Source organism: Eptatretus burgeri, chromosome 16, assembly GCF_056783735.1.
Source record: "Eptatretus burgeri isolate ZD-2024b chromosome 16, Ebu_testis_v1, whole genome shotgun sequence".
Lineage (NCBI taxonomy): Eukaryota > Metazoa > Chordata > Myxini > Myxiniformes > Myxinidae > Eptatretus > Eptatretus burgeri.
This window is the reverse complement of record NC_140976.1, coordinates 45464750-45491483: the sequence shown is the minus strand read 5'-3', so window position 1 is coordinate 45491483 and position 26734 is coordinate 45464750. Positions and strand designations below refer to the sequence as shown.

Below are 26734 nucleotides of genomic sequence, written 5' to 3'. Positions count from 1 at the left end.
CAATGGTTTTACAAATGGGAGCAAACCTGTGACACATAAAGCATCCGCTCGGCATGACAAGATAGGTAGGTGTTGGAGTTGCTAGTCTGAATGTTGGTACTATGCGTGGTAGAGCTGGTGTGATAGCGGAAACTTTGAGCTGAAGAAGAGTGGATGTATGCTGTGTGCAAAAAACAAGGTGTAGGGGAGGTGCTGCGAGAATGGTCACAGGTAGAAATGATAGGTACATATTATTTTGGATAGGCTGTGACTAGAATTGGTGGTGTTGGGATTATGATGGCTGAGAATTGGTTGGAGAAGGTGTTGGAGGTTAGGAGGGTAAATGCAAGAGTTATAGTCCTAAAGCTGTTGTTTGATAAGTGTATATTAACAGTAGTATCGACATATGCCCCACAGATAGGATTAAGTGAGGAGGAGAAGGATGAGTTTTGGAACACACTTGTGCATGTTGTTTCAGGGATTTGCGGGAGAGAAGTTGTTGTGATGGGGGGGGGGATTTGAATGGATACTTTGGAGAGTTGGCAGAAGGATATGAGGGTGTGCATGGTGGTCAGGCTTCAGTGTGAGAAACACTGAAAGTGTAAGAATACTTGAGTTTGTGGATGCTTTCGATATGGTCGTCTGCAACACAATGTTGAGGAAGAGGCCGAGCAGACTTATCACTTATGAGTCAGGAGGTATAAAGAGCTAGATTGACTACTTTCTAGTTAGGAGATTAGATAGGAAGTTGGTTAAGGATGTGAAAACAATAGGTGGAGAAGAATGTACCTTACAACATTGGCTGCTAGTGTGTGATGTAAAGTTAAGTTGGAGGAGGGAAAAGAAGAAACCTTATGTCCCAAGGAGAAGAGTATGGAAACTGAGAGATCAGAATGTAAAGGAACATTTCTATACAGAACTTCTGGGAATGAATCTTGGAAACTCTATGGTAGGAGAGGATGTAGAGAGTTGTTGGGACTCTTTAAAAGATGGGCTGCTTGTCCTGGAACGGCCTACGTGTACAGCTTGTTCAATAAAAATGTTCCAGGCAGTTTAACGAACACTTGCATAGTTTAAAAAAACTTTTTATTTATTAAAAAAAACTATAAAAGTGAAAAAAACACTTTCCAGTACAACATTCAGACGATAAAAAACCGTGCCTTTTTCAGATACATGCAATCGCCCCACCAGACCGGGCAAGAATCGCTCTCGCCCGCTGCAGTGAAGATGATGCGACACATGGGCAGAGGATAAATATGCATGAGGCAAGACATGAATATGCATGAGGCAAGACATGCGTGGAACATAAGATACATTTTACATTCAAACTTGGTTACATTACACTGCGTGCTACGGAAAAGACATGTGGCTGGTCGAAGGGCCCAGCTTGACATGAGAGTAGGGTAAGAATACTGATTCTGGCTCACTTTGCCCCATGTAAATGAATGGGGGATTTTCAGCGATTTATATTTTTTTTCCCTAAAAATAAATCCCCTTTTTATCCCAAGGTATATTTATTTGTCTCCCCTTTTAACTTGGAGGTTGAACCTCATTGAATTGAACACCTGGGGGTTGAACAGCTCACTCATTGAACCTATAAAGATTTGTTCATTCTTAAATTCCTTCAATAGTTTAATTTTCTTTGCACAATAATCCCCATCTAAAATATTAACAAACAAAACATTTGAATCTTTATATTTTTTAAGATACCCCATTTGTGCCATTACGAAATGATAAACTTCTCTTAATGCTCTCATCTGACCACCTCCTGAGCCACAGGTTATTTTTTGTTAAGCCCCGCCCACTTTTCTTTAAGCCCCGCCCACTTTTGTTAAGCCCCGCCCACTTTTCATAAGGTAATTTTTCTAAGCCACGCCCACTTTTCCTAAGCTCCGCCCACTTTTGCTAAGCTCCGCCCACTTTTCATAAGATATTTTTCTAAGCCACGCCCACTTTTCCTAAGCCCCGCCCACTTTTGCTAAGCTCCGCCCACTTTTCATAAGGTATTTTTTCTAAGCCACGCCCACTTTTCCTAAGCTCCGCCCACTTTTGCTAAGCTCCGCCCACTTTTCATAAGATTTTTTCTAAGCCACGCCCACTTTTCCTAAGCCCCGCCCACTTTTGCTAAGCTCCGCCCACTTTTCATAAGGTATTTTTTCTAAGCCACGCCCACTTTTCCTAAGCTCCGCCTACTTTTGCTAAGCCCCGCCCACTCTTACATCATTTCCAGTTCATCTCTGACTCACAAAGAAATCACTAGAAAATTACAGGATGTTATGGTTTGAAAAATTTCCCAATGAAGGCTTGCCTAGGCTTGCCCAGGAATTTCCAAAGGAAACCACACCCACCAGTCTTTCTCTATAAAGCTTCAAACCCAGGCTCCATTTTAAACATTTGTTCTTGCTGGCAATGGTGTTCTGTGTGCTTGTCTCAAACTCTCTGTCTTCTATGGAACTAAACCTTCAAGTTGATGAACTGGATTCAAACCTCTTATCTATTGAGGTAAGATTTTTTATTTTCCTATTTTCAAACTTTGATTGAAGCATACTCATTTAATAATTAAATAACTTAATTAATACATTATTATTTTCTCTCACAGGAAATTGTATCTGAAAATACTGCTTTTGCTACAACTTGAGGAGAAATTTTTTGCTTGGTTGAAGACCTTGAGTGGGATGACTTTAGTGTTCCTTGGAACTCTCTGTCTTCTATGGAACTAAACCTTCAAGTTGATGAACTGGATTCAAACCTCTTATCTATTGAGGTAAGATTTTTTATTTTCCTATTTTCAAACTTTGATTGAAGCATACTCATTTAATAATTAAATAACTTAATTAATACATTATTATTTTCTCTCACAGGAAATTGTGTCTGAAATCTGACGAAATGAAAATACTGCTTTTGCTACAACTTGGGGCGAAATTGTTGGCTTGGTTGAAGACCTTATGAGCGACCAAGACCCACAGAACGAGTTAGTCCTTGATGACCCAACCAAAGAGTTATACCTTGGAGACCAGCAAAATCCTGAAAAAGAGTTTTACAGCAATAGTACTCATTGTGAGTTATCAAGACAATACCCACTGAACAAGTTATACCTTGATGAGCCAGAATACAAGTTTTACCTTGGAGACTCACAAATTTTGAAAAAATCAGTAAATGAGTTCTGCCTTGATGGTTTAAATAACTACCTTGGAGACTCAGGAAAAGGGTTTTGCCAAGATGGTTCTAAATATGGGGCCTACCTTGGAGACTCACAAATTTTGAAAAAATCAGTAAATGAGTTCTGCCTTGATGGTTTAAATAACTACCTTGGAGACTCAGGAAAAGGGTTCTGCCAAGATGGTTCTAAATATGGGGCCTACCTTGGAGACTCACAAATTTTGAAAAAATCAGTAAATGAGTTATCCTTAAGAGACTTTGTAAGTTGGTTTTACTTTGAATACTTGAAATGTGGGTTCTGGATTGATAACTCACAATGTGATACATATCTTGGAAACTCAACGGGAATGTGGTTATACCTTGAAGACTTGGAGAGTTGGGTTTATGTTGGACACTTGAAACTTTTTGGGGGGCTTTTATTTATTTATTTATTTATTTATTATTATTATTATTTTATTTATTTATATTTTGGAGACTTTTGGAGTTGCTATCACTCTTTGGGATCTAAACCTATCGATGTAGTTCTTTGTCGGATGGTGCTTGATGGGAGCAAGATCAAGAAAGTTCTGGGAAGAAAGTGCAGGCTTACTCCCTCTTTCTACGTCATCAAACCTGAAAGCCTTAAAAGACAGAATTGGAAGAAGAGAAAAAAAACAAAAAATATACATTGTTCGTTCTGGGAAGAAAGTGCAGGCTTACTCCCTCTTTCTACGTCATCAAACCTGAAAGCCTTAAAAGACAGAATTGGAAGAAGAAAAAAAAAACAAAAAATATACATTGTTCGTTCTGGGAAGAAAGTGCAGGCTTACTCCCTCTTTCTACGTCATCAAACCTGAAAGCCTTAAAAGACAGAATTGGAAGAAGAGAAAAAAACAAAAAATATACATTGTTCGTTCTGGGAAGAAAGTGCAGGCTTACTCCCTCTTTCTACGTCATCAAACCTGAAAGCCTTAAAAGACAGAATTGGAAGAAGAAAAAAAAAACGTAAAAATATATATATATAGGTGGAAATCTCATTTTGAAAAAGACATTGTGTTGGGCGAGGATTGAGTTGGGGTTGAGATTTTGAATGTGAGGGTTGGGGTTGAGATTTTGAATGTGAGGGTTGGGACACACACACATACACATCAACAAACAAAAGTTAAGCCTTGACTATTCAGTTGAGGATTCTGTGTTTGGGGTTCACAGATCTAAGAACGTCCCCCTTGACACACATTATATACTGTTATACACCTCGGACTTGGCCCTCGAGTGTTCACAACGGTGTATAGTAGGAGGGAGTGAAGCGCCGACCTATTGCTTCCATTCCACACACACACACAAACAAAAGTTAAGCCTTGACTATTCAGTTGAGGATTCTGTGTTTGGGGTTCTAGATCTAAGAACGTCCCCTTGACACACATTATATACTTGTCCCTCTAGTGTCCACAAAGGTGTATTATCTGCTTAGTTTTGTCTTTTGTAATTCCTGTGAATAAAATGAACCTAAAATCTCTTCCCCTTCCAAATCATATATTTTATAAGTCCAAGGAACTGTATCTATTACATCAACAATTTTAAAAAGTTCTTTCGTCCATCGTTCAGTAAAACCCTTTTCAAAATGAGATTTCCACCTATATATTCTTACGATATCACCAACTTTGAACTTAGGTTTTCTAACATTAATCTCTTTTTCATATTTTAATTTTGTAAATGTTTCTGATGGCTTCATATTCGTTGACGTGTGAATCGTGTCATTATACTTATCCACAATATCCTGAATAAAAGATGACCATTGTTGTGAACCGAGTTGTGTGAATTTTTTATATAGTCTCTCTTTTAAGGTACGATTAAAACGTTCAACAACAACTGCCTTCCCTTCATTAAAGGTACTGTATAATGTAATACTGTTATTTTTTAAAAAATTCATAAATGTCTTGTTATAAAACTCTCTACCCTCATCAGTCCACAATTTCTTAGGTTTTCTCTTACTTTTATTAAATATCTGTTGAAAAGCTAACACAAGAGTATTACCTGTTTTGTTTTTTAAAGGGACAACCCACGCATATCTACTCCTCAAATCAATAACGGTTAAAGCATACTTGTACCCCTTATCATTATTGAGTTCAATCAAATCAGCAGACCAGATATAATCAACTTCCTTGGAATAAACTTTCCTTCTCTGAAACTTTGTGAATATTGGTTTATGTAATTCATCAGCTAATTGCTCTTCAGTCTTAATGGCATCATTAGAGCCTATAAGTTTTTGAATTTCCAAGTCCAAGTTTCAATTTAGCACTAATCATCTTCTTCACGATGAACCTATCAACTTTTTCTCTCAAGGTTGGATTTTGTATCAGAGACAAATTATATAACATTTCTCTGTCGGCTTCATGCTTTTCTTCCAACGTTGTGGTATTCCCATAATCAATATCGTGTCTCATGCACACTTCATCAACTCTATTGATTGGTTTACTCCAGGATTTAGGATTGTCTGCCTCATCTAATCTTTTATCCAAGTTTGTGCCTGGACCACAGAAAGAATACCCTGGAAGATGTAATTCCCCTGGTATTTCAGTAGTTGTAAATTTACTTCCTGATAAAAACTTTTGTATATCTCCTCCGAGTTTGTGTTTGGAGATAAATTGATTTTTTTTTGAACCACACACCGAACATATACCTTTTTGTATAACCCTGTTATTTTTACTTTTAATATATGAAATATTTTTAGTATTAGTTTTCTTTTTACATTTGAGACAATAACTCATTTATTTATGAGAAAAATTTCTGCAGAGTGCAAAAACCTTTTTAGTTTCCAACATGCACATTTGAATCTTAATTTTTAAAACATAAAGAATCCTTAGAAATGCCTTCACTCTCTCCTCCATTTATTTAAGAAAAAACTTGAATTAAAATACATGTCTTCTCGATGTCGATAGTCTTGTCGAAAGTATTGTAAATAGACTTTTTAATTCTTTGTATTCCTCCCTGGTGAGATAAGTTAATTTCTTTAATACCTCTATTCTTTTTTGAATCTCACTGGTTTCCATATTTTGATATTTATTCATTCTCTCTCTTTCCTCCCTCTCTCTCTTCTCTCTTTCCTCCTTCTCTCTCTCCTCCTCCTCCTTTTCCTCCTCTTCCCTCTCGTCTTCAACTCCTTCCTCATCCCTTACTATACTTGAATCGTTTACACCCCATAGAATATTATACATATATTCATCAGGATTTCTTGTTATTCCTGTATCCAAAATAATTTTTTTTACAACAGGATACCAATAAAATTTCTTTGAATTTCTAAAAGAGCCTTACCTTTTCTTAACCTTATAATTTTTTCATTATTTAACATTCTAATTAAATCTAAAGTTGTTGGTTTATCAACATCAGCATAATGCCAATCTTTTATTGAAAATACCTCATTCTTATGTTGTAGAACATATTTATTAAAATACCGAATACCCTTTTCTTGAAGGTATGCTTGAACACAGAAATGATAATTTTCTTGAAGCCTTCTTGCTGTCATTTATGTATTAGAAATATATGTTAGAATAATATTATGTACAGAAACACCTCCCCATCTTCCCATAGTTAAATCATTTTGTATTTCCTTACTTATTATATATAATCCTGTTTTTTCTGTTTTCATGAGATAAACAAGGGCAAAACCATTATTATATTTACCCTTATTAAATTCTTTTATTTGTTGTTTACTAATCGTGGCTCCACAAAACTCGTTCTCGATACCAAGTGGATAATATTCTTCCTTACGAGACTGATTTAATTGTTCCAGGTCTTCGAGGTTAATTTTAAATGACCAATTATACCCTAAATCATTCATATCATACCCCCATTGTTCTATTCTCATACAAACGATCGCCCTTCTTTATAAAAATTTATTTTAATTCGAACTGTGAATTCTGTATGACCTGGAGATAATATCAACACTTCTGTATCTTTAGAATACACAGCCGTTTTATTTAAGTATATATATTGTGATAAATCGCTTAATCTCACCAAGTCATTTGCGTCAGTCGGGCTTGGATAATTTTTTAATTTATAAGCATTTTTCATGTTAATATTTTTGTTTATATTATATTTATGTCGTTCAGCCTGTGCCTTTGTGTAATAATTTGATAAATCAATATCCAGTTCTTGAGATACACCAAAGATAGAACCATCTTTACCAACATAAGTCATTTATATTAGATTAAAAATAATATCATAAAATTTTTTATTTTTGTTGAGTTGAAATAACACATATAGACATAATTGACCACAACACTTGGAATTTAATTCTTGGACTTGAAATGTTTGATAAACACCATTCTGTAAGAATTTTATGACTTCAACAGGTGGTGGAAGACCAAAACTATCAAAATAATATTTGTCTTGACTATTAAAAATACAAACCCAATGAGAACCGTTCCCATCATTATCTTCTAAGTTCATAATAATATTCTTTGTATGTTTCGACACATTTGTTAATTCATCTCTCATACAAATAACCACATTATGAATTTTTAATTTCTTACAATATTTGACAAGTTGTAAATTTGATGTTGTATTCTTTCCAAATTCTTTCAACCACTCATCAATGCTCATTTATTTATTAGAAAGATATAATCCATTACCTCTTTTCGTTAATTTTACACCTGCTTGTGCTATAGAAGAAAGCATATCTCCAACTAACAATCTCGCTTTATCAGGCAGACCTTCAAGTTTTTCAGCAAAATCTACAATTACACCACTTCCACTAATTTGTTTCTCCAACTCTTTGTTATGTCTTTCCAATTCTTTTTGAGCCTGGAGTTGAGCCTTCCTTTCGTTGGCAGTTTTGACCGCTGTTGAAATACCACCCGTCAATGCTCCAACCGCACTTAAACCAGCAAATAAAGGAATTAGAAATGGGAGAAATCCTCCACTCGTCTCTCTTATTGAATATTTTTTCAACATTGGTTTTGTCATTTTAATTTTAAGTGAGCCAGTGTCATTCAAGATTTTAACCTGTTCTCTTGTGAGCAAAACATCAATTCTTACTGCTCCTTTTCTCTGAATTGTATTAACGTTAATCGTACAAGGCTTTTGATTTTGAACACAAGATGATAGTTTATGAAGATTGATTTGATTAACATATACCCCAGTTGGTACTTTGCCACTCATTTATTTAACAAAAAATTATGTGAGACTAATCATCACACCATTATCTGTATTAATCTGCAATTCTGTTTCTTCCAAAAGCAAACAATATGTATCAACTTCTTCACTCTCTCCTCTTTCAATGTATAGGGAAGTATCCACTCGATTAGACTTTATAGTTTCTTTTGAGCGCTCAGGTCAAACGCATAGATTGTATACAAACTTTTAAATGCTGTCATATCCAAAATAGGTTCTTTATTTCCATTACTTTCACACACCTTTTGGTAAGACTTGTATGCTTCAGCAAAATCATTTTTTTCCAATTAATTTCCAATCTATCTCGTGGATAAAATGTTCCATCTAGAGAAACGCGAAGTTGTTTCACCTTAGCATTATCACTCAATGCATTATTCTTATCAGTCGCAGTATCACCATCTGGCTTTTTAAAAATCATCCACAGATATCGTGGCTTTCCTTCCAGAACACCCAAATTCCACGTGTAAGTAGTTTGATTGAGTTTAACGTGTTGACATCTTCTTTTGAGGTATGATACACTGAGTGGGTTTTGAGTTAAGTCTTCGATTCAACATCTCTTCTGTTTTAAGATTAGGAGTATATTCACTGATATACCAACTCATCTCCTCAATTACAAATTTATTCTGATCACCAAAAGCATTACCAACACCAAAAAGCAATCTATTTTCATTATCATTCCTTTGTAGTTGAAATCTAATTTTAAGACCATACAGAACTTTATCATAATCACAAAATCCAAATATACCTTTAAGAGGAACTGCCACAGTAAAACTATTTTCTGCTTTTGTATCATCATTATACATTCCTTTCCTTTGAATATATCCAGGGTCTGTGTTTGTTCCCGTTGACATATCAGGAATAAAACCTTCGACAGACCCCTTTCCCATTCTATCACTGAATGTATAGAGTGTAAATTTCATCATTTCAGATACAGCAGAGACATAATCAACCGCTTCAACTTCTTGTGTTCCAATATACAATCGCACACTATCAAACATTTTCCAGAAGAAATCATTTACAAGTGTAGCGTTTGTGTTATTCCCAGCCTTAGTGAATTTAAATTTACACAACAAGAAACTTTCGGAGAGATTCAAATAGGTTTGTTGATTATTTATTTCAAAACTTTTTGTACCATTTGTATTTCAGTCTGTTCCAGTTATTGCATTTACCTTGAAGTAATCTTCTTTTTTAGTGGAGTTTGAGATAATAATAGTATCATCCAAATCATAGATACTATCAATTGCTTCCATACTTGTATTTATTTAGGAAAAAAGATGTTAAAACTTTTGAAACCCTGATCCAAGTATTTGAATTATTTTCTGTCGTTCTTGGGGGGACAACTGAGTTTTACCTTTCTTAATTTCTTTTATTGCTTGTAATTTATGAGATTCTTTCTGAGCATCTTTTATACTCTTTACAGCACCTGCTACATTTCCCACAGCAGAAGCAGTTGAACCAATTAGGTCTTTATGTTTAAGAATAGTTGAACCAATACCCATGAGAGTATCAATTATCCCATCTCCTCTAAATTGATGTCCGACACCCCTTTGTCTCTTAGGTTTATAGTATCCTCTACCAAGATACATACCTTCACCCTTGTAGTACGGGAAAGGAACATCCCATCTCCTGTAATTATTTTATATTTTCCCAACTCGTGCTTCCTCACAATAACCATCGTATTTATTTATTGAAAAAACTTCACGTAGGTGAATTCTGATGGATATAACTTCTCCATTAAAAGAGATCACACGATTATCTTGGTCGGTTATCCTAAAATTTACTCTGTGTATGGTTTTTCCTGACACAGGTAGATAAACCAAATTTTTAGGCTCCATATTGAATTTATAACCAATTGGGGTTGAGTATGCGCTGAATGAAAATATTGTATTTGTTTTTAATCCATCATTATAAGCACCATCAATCAAATCACAGTGAATTAACACCGAATTTATTCCTGAGGATATTTGAATGACATTATCACTGTAAAACGTCCCATTAGTTTCAATCTTTTTTGAGGAGAAACCTAATAACTCTCTAAATGAATTATCAATTGTGAAATCAACCTTGTAGTTATTTTTAACTTTAATCGTTGATTTTGAAGTATGTTTTTGAATGTTTATAATAATATTTTTTGGTTCATCACCCTGTTCTTTCATAAGACGAGCAATTTCGGAAGATATTTGAGAAATCTCGTATGCTCCGGGTGAGACTGTTATCGTTTTGTATCCACTTCCCGGATTATAACTAAACTTGTCATTTTTCTCGGTTATATTAAATAAGGTATTATAAGTCTCCATGGACAATAAAGATGCCTCATATTCTTTTGTTGTGTCAAGTTGTAGTGGGTATGGGAATGAAGATGTGTGGTCGCTTGTTGTGAAATTAAAACTCAGGATTGTGCTTCTCATCTTATTTAATATGAGATAAAATGTCTTTATATTGAGATTTATTAATTATTTTCATGTTCATCAACTGATCTAAAATGGCTGATGCTTCATTAAAACAATTGTTATTTCCAGCCTTCTTACTGCCGAACAACAATAACAGTCTATTAACTAATTGCGATGGGTCATTTGGAAGAAAACTAATACCTGAACCAAGGATACTTAAAGCCTGAATAATGTGTTTCTCCTTCTCATTCTTCCTACTTTTACCAGAAAGAATAACCTTATAATTTAGAGTGTTCAGCAAATCAATATATACTCTATCATCATTATTTTCCATATCCAATGGTTTATCAATATACTTTGATTCATCCCTCACAGTTGAACCTTGTCTTCCATCTTTTGTGAGAAGAAACATTAATCTCGGAGTTAGTTTAACAGGGGGTTGAGCAGAACTTAAGAACCTTAATTCATCATTAAATATCAATACCTTTTCTTTAACAAGATGAAATATTGCTGGTTGTTCTGTTGGAATGAGTCCTGCTTTGGTTTTTGAATCCGCTGAATATTCATTGTTTTGAACAGCATTCACAATATAATCAGGGGGTTGATTAATCTCTTCCAGTTGTTGAAATAAACCTTCATCATCATATTCTAATTCTCCTAAATGCTCTAATTCTTCCTCCGTCATTTGACTGAAATCTTTTAACATTTGAAGCTTTCTAGGAGTATATTCTACTGTGGGAACTGTGGAAACATCTTTCATTTTTTCTTGGGAAGTTTTTAAAAGTGGTTTAAAAAATTTCTCTTGTTTTTTTTCAAATGCTTCTTCGCCCGTTAGTTTCTGTCTGCGTTTCTTCTTTTTGTCTTCCTGTTGTTTTACAACTTTTGAAACCAACTCTTGATGTTCCTTAAATCTTCTTGCTCTTTCTTTTGTATCCATTTATTTATTGTAAAATATCATTTAATGAATTGTAAAGATCAACAGGGAAATTTTCCTTTTCTTCATCATTCAAGTAGATGTGTTCAAATAAATCCTTTTCTTTAAATATTTCATCAAATTCTTTATTAACATTAATGCGAGTTGTAATTTCTTCTTCACTAATCCTTGCATCTCTGCTTTTCATACGTTTGTGTTGAGTTTCTTCATCAACATCAAAACCGAATGATAAAATCTTCCCTCCGCTCAGATATTTAATAATTTGTCTCGTTCCTTCTGGATTAGTTTCTAATATCCCAACACCACCAGATTTTAGTTTCTTTAACTCACTCTTACAATGTGAATATTTTGTTGTACCAAGAGAAACCTCCTCAAATATTTGTCCTTCATTCCTCAATCGCATATGTTCCTCCACTGAAATATAGTGATAATCTTCACCTTTTACTTCTCCAGGTCTTATTGCTCTAGTTGTTGTTGATACAATGCGTATCACGGGAGGTTTTTTAAGTAAATTTACAATATTCTCATTTGTACTACACAAGAACCTTGATTTATGAAAGTTTTTTCCAGAAGCAGATTTACCCACAAGATTTATAATAATAGTTGTCATTTATATATGTAATTGTTTATAAAACAAAAAATATATCCCTTAATATCTCATCTTGTTTCACAACAATATATTTATATTTTTCAGTCGTGTGCTTCATATAATCCTCAAATTTCTTTTTACTACATAATGTAGAACAATTATCTCTCCAAAAATTATTGATATCTATTGAATTTAACTTGAATAAAATAAAAGTATTAGCATTGTTTCTGATGGAACTGACGAGGAAGTTGAAAGTGCGATTGACTAAGATAAATACAATTACAAGAAGAATGTCTCCCTCTTGTGTAGTAGCTGTCCATTACCGTTTGGTTTCTCTCATTAACACAATCATCAAAGATAACGAGGTTCTTTTTGATTTATCCAAATCTTGGGGAGACGGTATATCATCCATTATTATCACTAAGAATACAAGTTATAAGATTTGATTTCTTTTTACATCTCTGTGTATCACAAAATAGTTGAATTATATCTTCAATGTTATAATCATTTAGGTTTTTTTGACGTTTAAATAAACCGATTATATCTTCTTTTTGAAGACCAGCATTAAAACCTTGTGAGAGTAGTTGATACTCTGGTTGAAAACTTCGACTTTGTGAAAATTATTAAATTATCATAATCTAAAAAGTTGGGAGTGAGGAGCATTTTTAAAAGTAAGCAGGTTTTCCACATCCACTTGAACCAACTATGAGACATCTTAATGAATTTGGGAGATTTTTATGGTTGTTAAATTTTATCTTATTTTCCCAAATAGGTAAAAAATCATTCATTTATATATTTGAAAAACAGGTTATTTAATTTATTATTGGAATTTTTATAAACTCTAAATTTTATCCTAAGTTCAGGTTTAATTTCAAGATAATCCATTATTTTATTTATACAATATCTTGTGTTGATATTTCCCTGAAAAGTACATCCATGAATAATATACAACAACAATCCTTTGAACATTTCTCTTATACGTTCAGTTTCTTCCCTTGTAAGGAAAGGTGTGTTATCATCCTCATACTTTACATTCATTTCTCTAATCAATCTTGTAAAGTAATTCATTTTTGGTGTAAATCTAAAAGAATTATTTTCCTTTTTATATTTTTTATTATCATTAATTAGAAAATAATGACAGAATATACATTGTTTATAGGCTTTTGACTCTGTGTTTAATTGCTGTCTTTCACACGCAGGACAATTCACAAATTTGTCATATGGAGAATCAGGAAAGTCTAGCATATTTATAAAGTAAAACTTTACTTAAACTGAAATTCATCTATACTTTCAGTTGTATGTTACCATCGATATCGATATACTTTTTTCATTATCAGATTCAACGACAACATTTTTTATATTAAAGGTAATTTTAAAATTATCGTTAACTACTATTGAGCAGAAATGTCATTTCACCTGATATATTAACATCCTTTATTTCATCAAGATTTACATCTTTAGGGTTGTTGAAAAAAATACAAATTTCTCCTTGCATATTACAGATGGTCTTATCTTTTCTTTCTAAAGCTTCATCCATAAGGTTTTTGTTCTTTGATACTTTTTCTTGTTTCATTGCTTTTTCTAGTTTTGAATATATTACTAGAAGGAGAGGAGAAACTTTTGTTAGAATACTTTAATTGATGTTCTACCAGGTATACTAAAAGCCCTTCCACTGAAGGAAATTGAAGAACTCATATTATTTACCATAATAGTTTTTATCCAATAGTTGTTATATTTATCTTTGTTCAATTTTACATCCTTGACATATTTCTCAGTATCTTTAACAGATGAAGAGATTGATTGAAACTTGTCTTTTGTGTCTTGAAACATGGTATTTATTAAGTGAAAAAGTTGGAGGATAAAATGTTTTTAAGCACAGATTCACCTATAAATTAAACGAAATTTTCATCAAGAAAATTTTAGTTTAAGCAAAGTTTTATTCTATAAATATGGTGAATACAACGTACTGCGATGTTTGTAATCACGAATATAAACATTATAGAAAACACCTCCGAACCAACAAACACACATTTAATCTATTTCATCAAATATCTCCTCTTGAGTTGGAAAGAAAACATTGTGATATCTGTTCAAAGGATGTTTTGAAGAGTAGTTATAATCAACATCTTCAATCACAAAAACACAAGAAAAATGAGTTTAAAGTAAAGGGAGACTATTATATTAAAAACACTGATGAGGCATTTAAAGGGCATATAAAAATAAGGATTTTCAATTTGGAGAACCCGGTCCATCATCAATAGCTGAATCAATTGAAATAGTGAAACCCGATGTTGAAAAATTTATTAAAAAGACATTAAAAGAAATAAAAACTTTAAAGTTTTATATGGGAGTGAAAATGAATATGAAAAGACAAGATGAAGAACAAACTCCTTATATGAGAACAGATCTTCATTTTATAACATCATTTCAAGATTTTTTGAATAGTGGGGTTTATGAAGAACTATCAAGACAAGAGGAGGATGTTGATAATACAGTGGTAGGAAGTGGATTCAATATTAAAAAAATCATCTTTTTAGATATACACATTCTAAAATCAAACCCTCTTAAAGCTTCTTCTTATATTGAATTACCAAAAGAAATAAAACTAAAGAAGGCAGTTGTTAATATTAAGAACAATGATAATAAATGTTTTCTCTGGTCTGTTCTTGCTCACTTACATTCACCAAAATGTAATTCAGAAAGAGTAAAACAATATATGAAATATGAGAATACCTTGGACATTAAAGATTTTAAATTCCCAATGCCATTAACAGATATTCCTAAATTTGAGAAAAAGAATAATCTTTCTATTAATGTATATGGATTAACGGATACAAACAAAGTTCAAATATTAAAAATTTCAAACAACTATAAAAATGAAGAAACACACATTGACCTTTTATATTTTAGTGTTGGAAAGAATTCACATTACACATACATCAATAATTTATCAAGATTAATCTCTTCTCAGGTATTCAGAACAGCAAACAAAATATATCCTTGTAAGCGATGTCTTAATTCATTTCATACAAAAGAACGATTAGAACAACATTCAAAATATTGTAGTAATCATAAATCAGCTGTAATTACAATGCCTAAACCTGGTGAAAAGATTTATTTTGAAGATTATAATAAATCTATCATGCACCCATTTGTGATATACGCTGATTTTGAATGTATCCTTAAAAAGATAAATACTGCTTCTCCTAATCCAAAAGAACCATATACAAATAAATATCAAAAACATATTCCTTGTGGTTTTGTTATTATATCAAATCATCTGTTGGAGAAAAGTATAACAAACTTGAACATTATCGTGGAAAAAATGCTTCACAAGAGTTTGTAAAACGATTAGAAAAGGATTGTATAAGACTCACTAAATTAATGAAAGAAACAAATGAACCGATGAAATTAACCAAAGAAGAAAAATTAGAATTTAGAATGAACAATATCTGTCATATTTGTGAGGGGGAAATTAAGGAGTTTAAAGTTAGAGACCATTGTCATCTTACTGGTAAATATAGAGGTCCCGCTCATTCCTGTTGTAATCTTAATTATAAATTACCTTCTTTTATTCCAGTCTTTCTTCACAACAGCGCCAACTATGATACACATCTATTTATAAATGAACTTTCAAAAACACCAGGGAATATTTCTGCTATAACAAACACAAGTCAAAAGTATATTTCATTTTCAAAAATGATATTCACAAAACCGATAACTCGTATTAGGTTTTAGATTCTTACAAGTTTATGTAGAACACCACTAGCCTACCTCGCATCAAATCTAAGCTCCACGGACTCTTTTCCAAATCTTAATTCATTCTTTCCAAAAGAGGAAATTCTCACTAAAGAGGAAATTCAGATTAAAGAGAATTCAAAGTAAAGAGGAAATTCTAACTGAAGATGAAATTCTAATTATAAAGAAAATTCGAACTAAAGAGGAAATTCAGATTAAAGATGAAATTCTGATTAAAGAAGGAATTCTTACGAGAGAGGAAATTCAAACAAGGAATGAAATTCAAAGTAAAGAGAAAATTCTTACAAGTAAGGGAATTTATCCTTATGATTATATGGATTCATTTATGAGATTTAAAGAAACACAACTTCCTTCAAAAGAAAGTTTCTATAATAACCTTTATGAAGAAGAGATAAGTGATAAGGAATATAAACACGCACAAGAAATATGGAAAATATTTAAGATAAAGAACCTTGGAGAATATCATGATTTATATCTAAAAACAGATGTTTTATTGTTAGCTGATGTGTTTGAGGCTTTTAGAACACTCTGTCATAATAAAAATTGTTATGGATTAGACCCTGCCCACTATTTCACAGCTCCTGGTTTAGCTTGGAGTGCAATGTTGAAAATGACAAAACAAGATATAGATTTAATCAGTGATGTTGATATGCTTTTGATGATTGAGAAGTCCAAGAGAGGTGGAATATCACAAGTATGTTCAAAAGATATGCTAAAGCAAATAATAAATATCTTCCAAATTATAATAGTGAAAAAGATAGTAATTATTTGATGTATTTTGATGCTAATAATTTGTATGGATGGGCAATGTCTCAATCTCTGCCTTATGGTAAATTAGAGTGGGTGGAAGAAAAGGATTATGAAAAGGCTTTGATGAATATTGTTATTTCTTCTCAAGAGGAATTGAATGACGAAGAAGAAGGTTATTATTTTGAAGTTGATTTGAGGTACCCGAGTGATCTTCATAATAAGCATAAAGATCTTCCTTTTGCATGTGAGAAAGAAACTCCAAAGAAAGAATGGTTAAGTGATTATCATAAAAGTTTTAATATTAAAGGTAAATCAACAGAAAAGTTATTAACAACATTCTATGATAAAGAGGATATGTTTTGCATCAGAGAAGCTTAAAACAGTTTTTGAGAGAAGGATTGAGAGTAGCTAAAATTCATAGAGTTTTAAAATTTAAACAAAGTCCTTGGGTGAAAAAGTATATTCAATTCAATACAGATATGAGAGCAAATACAAAAGTAAAATTTGAAGGGGACTTTTATAAATTAATGAATAATGCTGTATTTGGAAAGACTATGGAAAATGTTAGAAACAGACAAAACATTAGATTCGCAACATCTTGGAAAGAAGCTTCGAGATTGATAAATAAACCAAGTTTTGAGAGAGAAGAGGTTTTCAGAGAACTTTTCTGCAATTCATATGAAAAAGGAAAGTATTGTAATGGATAAACCAATTTATATTGGAACAGCAGTTCTTGATTTATCAAAGATATTGATGTATGATTATTTGTATAATGACTTAAAGAAAGAGTATGGTGAAAATGTTTCATTGTTGTATATGGATACTGATAGTTTTATCTTAGATATAAAAACTGATGATGTTTATGAAGATATGAAGAAAAATATTGGAGTATATGATACAAGTAATTTCAGCAAGAAGAGTGAGTTATTTTCCAAAAAGAATGAAAAGGTTATTGGTAAGTTTAAGGATGAGTTGGGTGGAAAAGTAATGAGTGAGTTTATTGGATTGAGAGCAAAGGCATATGCTTATAAGTATGGTGAACAGATTGATAAGAGGTTAAAGGGAATAAAGAAATATGTAATAAAGAAATCAATAACTTTTAGAAATTATTATAATTGTTTGATGAATAAGAAAAGAAGAATATAGGAAAATGAATACAATAAGAAGTTATAAACATAACATATATAGTGAAGAAGTAAATAAAAAGGCATTAGGAGCCTTTGATGATAAGAGATTTATTTTAGATAATGGAATAGATTGTGTTCCATATGGATATTGTATGATAGAGTGTATAAAATAGATTATGTTTTAACGATGGGAAGATGGGTTAGGGTTTTTAAGGGCTACCGCCGCGTTTTTCACAATATATAAATGGTTAAACCAAGTATTAATCAAACTAAAGAGTGGAGAAAATCTCAGTCTTGGTATATAAATGGAAAACATAATGAATGTGAAAAATATCAAATAAGTCTTATTGAAAAAATAACTAAAACAAAGGTAAATAAAACAAATAAGCGAATTAATTTAAAAACTAGTAAGTTAGAGGATGTAAAGAAAAAAATGAATATCCTTGAATGGACTGAAAACTTTGATGGTTATCAATTGAACAATGAAAAAACAATTTACTATAATCTCAAAATGATATGTGGCTCAGGAGGTGGTCAGATGAGAGCATTAAGAGAAGTTTATCATTTCGTAATGGCACAAAATGGGGTATCTTAAAAAATATAAAGATTCAAATGTTTTGTTTGTTAATATTTTAGATGGGGATTATTGTGCAAAGAAAATTAAACTATTGAAGGAATTTAAGAATGAACAAATCTTTATAGGTTCAATGAGTGAGCTGTTCAACCCCCAGGTGTTCAATTCAATGAGGTTCAACCTCCAAGTTAAAAGGGGAGACAAATAAATATACCTTGGGATAAAAAGGGGATTTATTTTTAGGGAAAAAAAATATAAATCGCTGAAAATCCCCCATTCATTTACATGGGGCAAAGTGAGCCAGAATCAGTATTCTTACCCTACTCATGAGGCTACATGGTGGTGGAATAATGAGATGGATATGGCGATTCAATAAAAAAGAAAACTGTTTAGGGAGGGAGGAAAAAAAAAAGACAAAAAAAAAGGGAGGGAGATAAGGAGGAATACTTAGTGGCCAATCGTAGGGCAAGAAGGGAAGTTTACAAGGCTAAAAAATGAGTACAGAATTCACTTTCAGATGTGATAAATAATGCACAGAGTGGAGGGGAGATATTTAGGATAGCAAAGCAAGTGATCAGTCAAAATAAGGATCTCATAGGAGGACAATGTGTGAAGGATGATATGGGAAATGTACTGGTTGACCATGGGGAGATTAGAAATGCTTGGAGGGGTTACGATGAGCACCTGCTAAATGAGGAAATCCCTTGGAAAAGGGATATTCTGGAGGCAGTCAAGCAGGATCCACCACCTGAGATAAAGAATGAATGGGTGAAGAAAGCCATCGATGAAATGAAGAATGGTAAAGAAGCGGGCAGCACTGGTATTGTCACAGAGATGCTGAAGGCATCTCATGATATTGGAATGAATTTAATCACTAAATTTATAAATGCAATTATAAGGGAGACGTCTATCCCAGAGGACTGGTTGAAGAGTGTAATGGTGAATATTTATAAAGGGAAGGGTGATGCCTTAGTTCAGAGCAACTATTGGGGTCTGAAGTTGCTGGACCATGGAATGAAAGTGGTAGAGAGAGAAAGAGAGTCATCTATAAATTGACGAGAGAGTGTTAATATACGTACATGAAATGCAATTTGGTTTCATGCCAGGAAGGGGCACGATAAAGACAATTTTTATAGTTCGGCAATTACAGGGAAAACATCTGGGGAAGAATAAACAACTGTACTTTATATTTGTGGATTTGGAGAAGGTGTTCGATATGGTGCCTCAGGAAGTGGTGCAATGGTCCATGAGAAAGTTACATGTGGAGGATTGGTTAGTTAGGGTAGTCATGGCAATGTATTATGGCTCAAAAACCTCTGTGAGAGTAAATGGAGTGCAGAGTGAGGATTTTTAAGTGAAAGTGGTGTTCATCAGGGTTCAATGTTGAGCACAATCCTGGTCCTCAAGGTTTTGAGGCTATATCACAGGAACTTAGAGGAGGCTTACCTTGGGAACTCCTGTATGCTGATGACCTCGTGCTGATAGCTGATATTGTGGAAGAGGTTATGGGTAAATATGCAGTGGAGGCCAGAGGACTGAAAGTGAAAACTGGAAGGGGACTCGGTAGAGCGCTTAGCTCCGCCACATAATGCCTCATCCACGGGAACATATCGGGCCCAATACATTTTTGAAATATCATGCTGAATATTGTTTTTGGCCCTATCTCTCAATGGCGAAGAATCACTTTAGAAATTAAATAATTCTCGTATCCAGATCCAGCTTTGGATCTTCACCAAAATCGAACCAATTTGTCGTGGCCACACACCCAACATGTTCACCAAGTTTCATCCGAAACCGTCCACAACTTTTTGAGATATCGTGCTCTATATCGGTTTTGCCCTATCAATGATGAAGAATCACTTAAAGAATTATCGGATCCGGATCCGGATCTTCAAAAATTCAAATCTAATCAGTTCATCCTTGTCACACACCCAACCCGTCCACAAAATTTCATCCGGATCCATCTACAACTTTTTGAGATATCCTGCACACAGACAAACGAACAAATAGAGAGGGGTGAAAACATAACCTCCTTCACCTTCGTGGCAGAGGTAACAAAAGTACTGATTAGTGGTGTGGGAGAAGGAACTGTGGAAAAAAAAAGAGGAAGGTGGCCCTGTGCTGTCTGTAGAAAAGGTGTTGGTGGCAATTCAATATTGTTTAAATACTTCAACTGTTGGGTGCACAAGAGGTGTAGTGGCACCAGGGGTAGACTGCAGGTGGACTTCAAATGTGCTGTTTGCGCAGGTAAACAAGTTACTCCAGTTTGAGAGGAAAGGTTAATTTATGGGGATATATCTCTGGGATGTGTAGATAGATTATAATGTTACCTTGGTGATATGATTGGTGTAGGTGGTTGTGTGAAAGCAGCAGTATTGCAAGAATTAGAAGTGGCTGGAGGAAGTTTAGGGAGCTGTTACCCCGATTGACATCAAAAGGGAACTCTTTGCGTCTAAAGGGAAAACTTTGTGCAGCTTGCGTTCGAAGCGTGACGATGTATGGCAGCGAAACATGGGTTATCAAAATGGAGGATGAATGGAGGTGTGAACTAAATGAAATGAGAATGTTGAGGTGGATGTGTGACGTGTCACTGAAGGAGAGGAAATCAAATGTGGAATTAAGAGATAGGTTTGGTATAGAAAGCATGAGTGAGGTTAGGGGTGGAGGTCATTTGAGATGGTTTGGATATGTGTAAGGGATGTGGGAGGCTAGTTGTGTGAAGAGGTGTATAGATATGAATGTGAATGGAAGGAGAGCTAGAGGCCGTCCGTGGAAAACATGGGATGTGTTGCTGAGAGACAATCTTAGAGTTAAAGGCCGAACATGAGGACGAGCAAGGGATCATGCAGCCTGGAAAAACAGCAACTAGGTGAACCACGACTTACACATGCAATCAAGGAAAAGGCCGTAGAACGATGATGATGATGATGATGATTTTGAGATCCAAGCTGTTGAAACGTAAGTTCAACAAAACACATTATCAACTCGAGAGTTCATGGAATACCTTACTCCACATTGTCTTGAGAAAAAGGACATTGGACTTAATTGGAACTTGGACATGGGATTTTATTGGAAACAGTTTTCGAAAGAAGAAGAAGGATCTCGAAGGTCCCTCGCCCTGAGAGCATGAGTGTCAAATTTGATTGGTCAAGAGGGAGTAAAATAAATTTTGCCGAAGTACTGCTAAACTGAAGGTTTTTGGAAGTGACAAGAAGGCGAGTTGCGTTCTACAGTGTTCAAATATATAATGATATTGAAATTAAACAAAAGTTTTAAAGGCTGTAGAAAAAAAACAGAAAAACATTGAATCAGAAGTTTACAGCCATTGATGCACCCTCTCAAACACGACCTCATTTAAAACATTACATTAGTTCTTCATGCCTGTTGTTTGTGTCCTTTACGATGCCCTCAATGATTATCCACTTATCACAGTGACATGATCATGTTGATGGTGTCACTATGATAAGTGGATGCCAAACAAAAAAAATTGATGCCTTGAAAACAATACGTTTCCTGTTAGGAATTATATTCAATTTTGTATTTGTTTGACTGCCAGAATATACAATTAAGTTGGAGTAAAATAAGAGTTTTAGAACATGTAGAAGAAAAAAAAACAATGAATCAGAAGTTTGCTGCCATTGACACACCATATTTTCCACCACCTTATTGAAAACGTTAAATTAGTTATTTGTGCCTGTTGTTTGTGTCCTTTGTCATTCCTCAAAAGAGTACGTTCGTGTTTGGAATTATTTTCAATTTTGTTTGACTGCCAGACAGACAGACAGAGAGCCTGAAGCAAATGCTTTACGGTGCTGTGCGCATGCATTACAGGGAGACACGCCGCACAATTTGCCAAATTCAGAGCCATAGTACTGTACTACTAAACCGCAAGTTTGTGTTCCGATTCATGTTCTCATTCATGTTAAATACAATTCAGAAAAAAAAACATTCAATTAAAATTCAGTAGTTACTCACTCATCGACTTAAAGACAGACCGAGTGAATCAATTTCTTCACCCCGCTTTGCCCTACGTGCACGGAGTAATAAATGGGGAACACATCCTCACACATCATAAACGTGTCTGAGAATTGAGCAATTCCTTATAAGACTGAAATAGCTCTTATCAAGGTTTTGATTCCAAAAATTACTTTCATGGGGAATTAATTTAACTATTATTATTTCATATCCAGCCTGCGTCTGCTGGTTGCATCATTACTGGGAGCACAACTGTGCCACTGATGCAGTTCCCCCTGTTTCTAGTAAGCTGCTACTCATTTTGGTGACCTCAGAAGGATGACAGGCTGATTCATCCCACCTGGTGTGTATTTAAAGGATCGGGAGGGGCTCGAACTCAAGACCCTAAGATCTTAAGCCAGCCACCTTCACCATTCAGCCAACAACAAGCTTTCTAAATCGACTATAGGGTACTATTACACTTTCTTAAAACAATAACGTAGTATAAAAACAGTATGAATCACATCGGTATCTATGGGTTACCATTTCACAACAACAATGATGGTTACTCAGCAAAGTTTCATCATGGAGACATTTAAAAGCGAGTTATTAAAACGACATGCATCACTGGGTAATCTGCAGTAAAAACCACATTGCGTCCATCAAACTATGAACACATCATATTATAATCATAATTGTGACCTCATTTTAATCACTATAAATGCCAAACAAAAACATTCAAGCTGATCTACTCATTTATATAGTAGGCTGTTAATATCCTACCATATATTGGCATTTTGCTGAAGTACTGGCATATAGTGAGCTGTCAGCTGTTTCATCCCAGTAAATGGTGTGGGCCACTTTCACCAGGCTGCAGAATTAAAAGAAAAAAATTTTTTTTGGGAGGTAATTTTTTTTTGAAATAAAGCTTAATGGACACATTTAGAGAGAAGCATTTTGACCGAAGCCGTTCATCGACAAACAGTCAAAATTTCCAACCGACCACATCAAGTTGCAGTGGTAGGACACACCACACCGTAAGCTCACCATGCTCTATTACCATGCTCTCAGACCAGTGTTTTCCAAGCTCACTGCATGTAATAATGGACTTGCAAAGCCCAGCAGATGCTTGCTAATGGCACTTAACCGATCTGCCCAGATAGCCGACAATAATAGGGCCATGAGAGAGCATCTGGCTATTTATGGATGACAAAATATTTGTGTTTTTTTTCTCCCCTTCATATTCAAAACACATCTTTCCATCTCTGTGTGCTATCATACATTACATTCGTGGTATTCAAACCAAGCTTGCATGAAGCCACTGCTCCATGAGTATTCCGTGTGGTTATATTGGCCCGTGAGTGCTTAATCAGGGACTCGCCAGGCGAGAGAGCTTTGAGGTCCTATTGGTGTAAGAAAAATGACCATATTATAAATCTAAATTGGGAATGTTCTATTTCTGCAGCAAAGCCCAGCCAGAAGCAGTGATTAACTCAGTGGCATTTGCAGCATGGTCATTAGAAACAGAAATACCGGCTGTATTCAAAGATGCTTAACCCAGAGCTATTCCCAATTGTGGAATGAGCTGCACCTGTCCATTTCAGAGCAGAAAGGTAACTGAGGGAGGAATAGAAATGATGTGATTCTCGAACTATATATGACTTATCAGTGTGAACGTGCGCAAACCCATCATATTCCATAAGCGAAGCATGCAGAGTTGTCGTGTTCGTTCTTGAATCGGATATCTCTTCGGAAAGCCGTGTGCTGCAAGCGGAGGAACGGCAGAATAGATAAGCAGGCAGTGCACTCAGCTCTCAGCTAGCTGTTTGGTTCCAGATTTATTTTTTTCTCTTTGGAGTTGAATGGGGGTAAAACTGCAATTTTGGTGCAGTGCAGGCAGAGCCGGGCATGCATCTTGGAGCACACAGTCCTTTCAAAAGGGACATCATGAAGCAGGGTGTACCATCTGGATTTTGGCAGTAGGTGTAACATATTTCATGGTATATGTGAATAGCATGCGATTCAAAATTTATCGTTTCCACATTTGTGTCCGTTACTCAGATTTAAACAAAGTCATTGAAATGTTTTTTTTTCACCATCTGACACTCCTGTAACCCTACTCCCCTTTTGTGCGCACGTCGTGCTTCGTTTTTGCTCCTTTTCTCCCTGGTTTTGTTACTTCTGATGACTCATTTAAATCATTTTCCCCTCCTCGCTCAAAAAAAACCCAACAAAAACTCTTATTCACTCAAAACAACAAAAACAACAGAAAAAAAACCGAACTCAATCTGCCTTGTACAGTTACTCCTTTCCCTATCCCTTCTCCTTTTCAATATCAAAAGGATGACAGGCGGAGTCCACCCATCTGGTGTTATTTTAACGGAACGACAGGGGCTCCAACTCCAGACCCAGACAATCTTAATGCCAGTCATCTTAACCGTTATCAATATGAGTGATGAAAAGGATCTTATTCTCAAAAAAGTTAAGTGAATGAGTTGATGTACTCTAGAATGAATGAGTTGAAACATGCATTAATCGTCAACATTTATATCATCTGGCACTCAGGGGTCTTTGTCTGAAGTTTGTTTATCCAAAAAGACTCGCGTCTCAGAATCGTGGTGTGTGATTGATTTGCAATTGATTCTATGGCAGAGATTTGAATATCGTCCATTGAGAGTGATCTTTTAGATTAAAATGTAAGATGAAAGGTTGAGATTTTCCCTGATTGGTGTGAATATTTGTAATCTCTGACTGTGGGTTATTAAAGCGTGTATGGAGAGTGTTCTCAGTTTTTCCAATGGTATTGTTTAGTCCATCTTTGACAAGTGATTAGGACCAATGTGGATTTACAGTCCATATAGGAGGTGATGGAGAACTTTATGATGGGAAGAAATGAGTCATGAAAGATAGACAGGGGTGAAAACATAACCTCTGTCTACCTTCGGTGGCGGACGTAACAAAACGGAAACTCCATACAGGCTGCAGCTTTGATAGAGCAGGATTAATTAATTTTGCAATGGATTAGTGATGTAGGAATTGCTTATTCTTGCACTGTTTTGACCAATCATTACATTTATTTTCTTTTTCATATTTGTTATACCAAGGTGTTCATTTATCATTCCAGTATGGTGCGACTGCTCCATATAATGATTACAACAGCAGAAATGTGACCATTCCCTTTTCTCTTTCCCCTTTTCCTTCTTATCAGTCCTGTTTGACCTTACTCACCTAAACATCCTCTATGTCTACTAACCACCATGCCACTATAGTTGCTCAGAACACTCAATGCTTCAAGTTAATTCCGTGAACACCTAATGTAATCCTGGGGTTTGCAGGTGCATGAAGACAGCCAAAAATGACTGGAATGTAGGTTTTGCAAGAAAATTACAAATTTGGAAATAGATAGTTATGCTTAACATATGCACAGCATATTTTACTTCGAGTACACTGGCTTTACAGACATAAAATACCTGAAGAATTTCACAAGTGACTTCCCATTCGTTTCACATATAATAGCATTCTTGAAGATTCAGTGTCCCCTACTGGTACAGGAATGAAACCCCACCGATATATGGCAAGCAATGATTGAGTAGGTACTCAAAAAAATTAAAACAAGCTTGGATGGTTTCAATGTCTAAATCTGTACTTTTCTAACAACAACAATAAGAAGAATCTGTAAAATGCTTTGTTTGGTAAGTTGGTTTGTAGACATGTTCAGCCAGCTGAAAAATCAATGAGTGACATACTGCTCGCCAAGTGAGTGAACTGTAGTTCCCCAAGGCAGTGTATTGAGCCCAGCCTTGTTCCTCATTTTCATCATTGATCGTTCTGGTTCTGGGTTCCCTGAAAAATACTGTCCATCTCTTTGTTGATGATTCAACCCTCTCATTCTTCAGGCAGGAAGGCAGCAGGCTCTTCACTTTCTGCAGACCTGGATAGAATAAGGAGCTGGTCCAACACTTGGAATACGTCTTTCAACCCTGACGAATCCCACACACTCGCCCTGTCTCCAAGAAAGGACCATCTGGCATAGCCTCCTACCTACTTCCGAAACAAACCACTATGAAAGATTAATTCACTCAAACTATTGGATTTTACCATCAACCATGATCTTTCTTGGGCAGACCATATTTCCAAGATTGGACATCCTTCGCCTTGCAAGGTTTATCCTGCATTTGGGGGTTCATAGTGAAAATTAAACCTCTTTGGGTCTTGATACATATGTTATATATATATATATATATATATATATATATATATATATATATATATATATATATATATATATATGTTTATTTATTTATGCAACAAAAGAAGCACGGTGACTCTGAATCAGCACGCTTCTTTCGTTGAATTTAATGTTCCTGG

The 26734-nt window shown here is 34.7% G+C and overlaps 1 protein-coding gene across 4 annotated transcripts in view; it reads right to left on the bottom strand.

Annotated features, from left to right (window-relative positions):
- Nucleotides 1–26734, bottom strand: part of ANKRD13B (ankyrin repeat domain 13B) — a 279821-nt gene that overhangs the window by 230075 nt on the left and 23012 nt on the right. The window contains exon 2 of one of the 4 annotated variants that reach the window (XM_085860512.1): nt 23150–24130. The exons of the other annotated variants lie outside the window; for them this stretch is intronic. Coding sequence (XP_085716638.1) covers nt 23150–23152 — 3 coding nt within the window. The 5' untranslated portion in view covers nt 23153–24130. The remainder of the gene's footprint in view (nt 1–23149; nt 24131–26734) is intronic. 4 annotated transcript variants of the gene reach the window in all.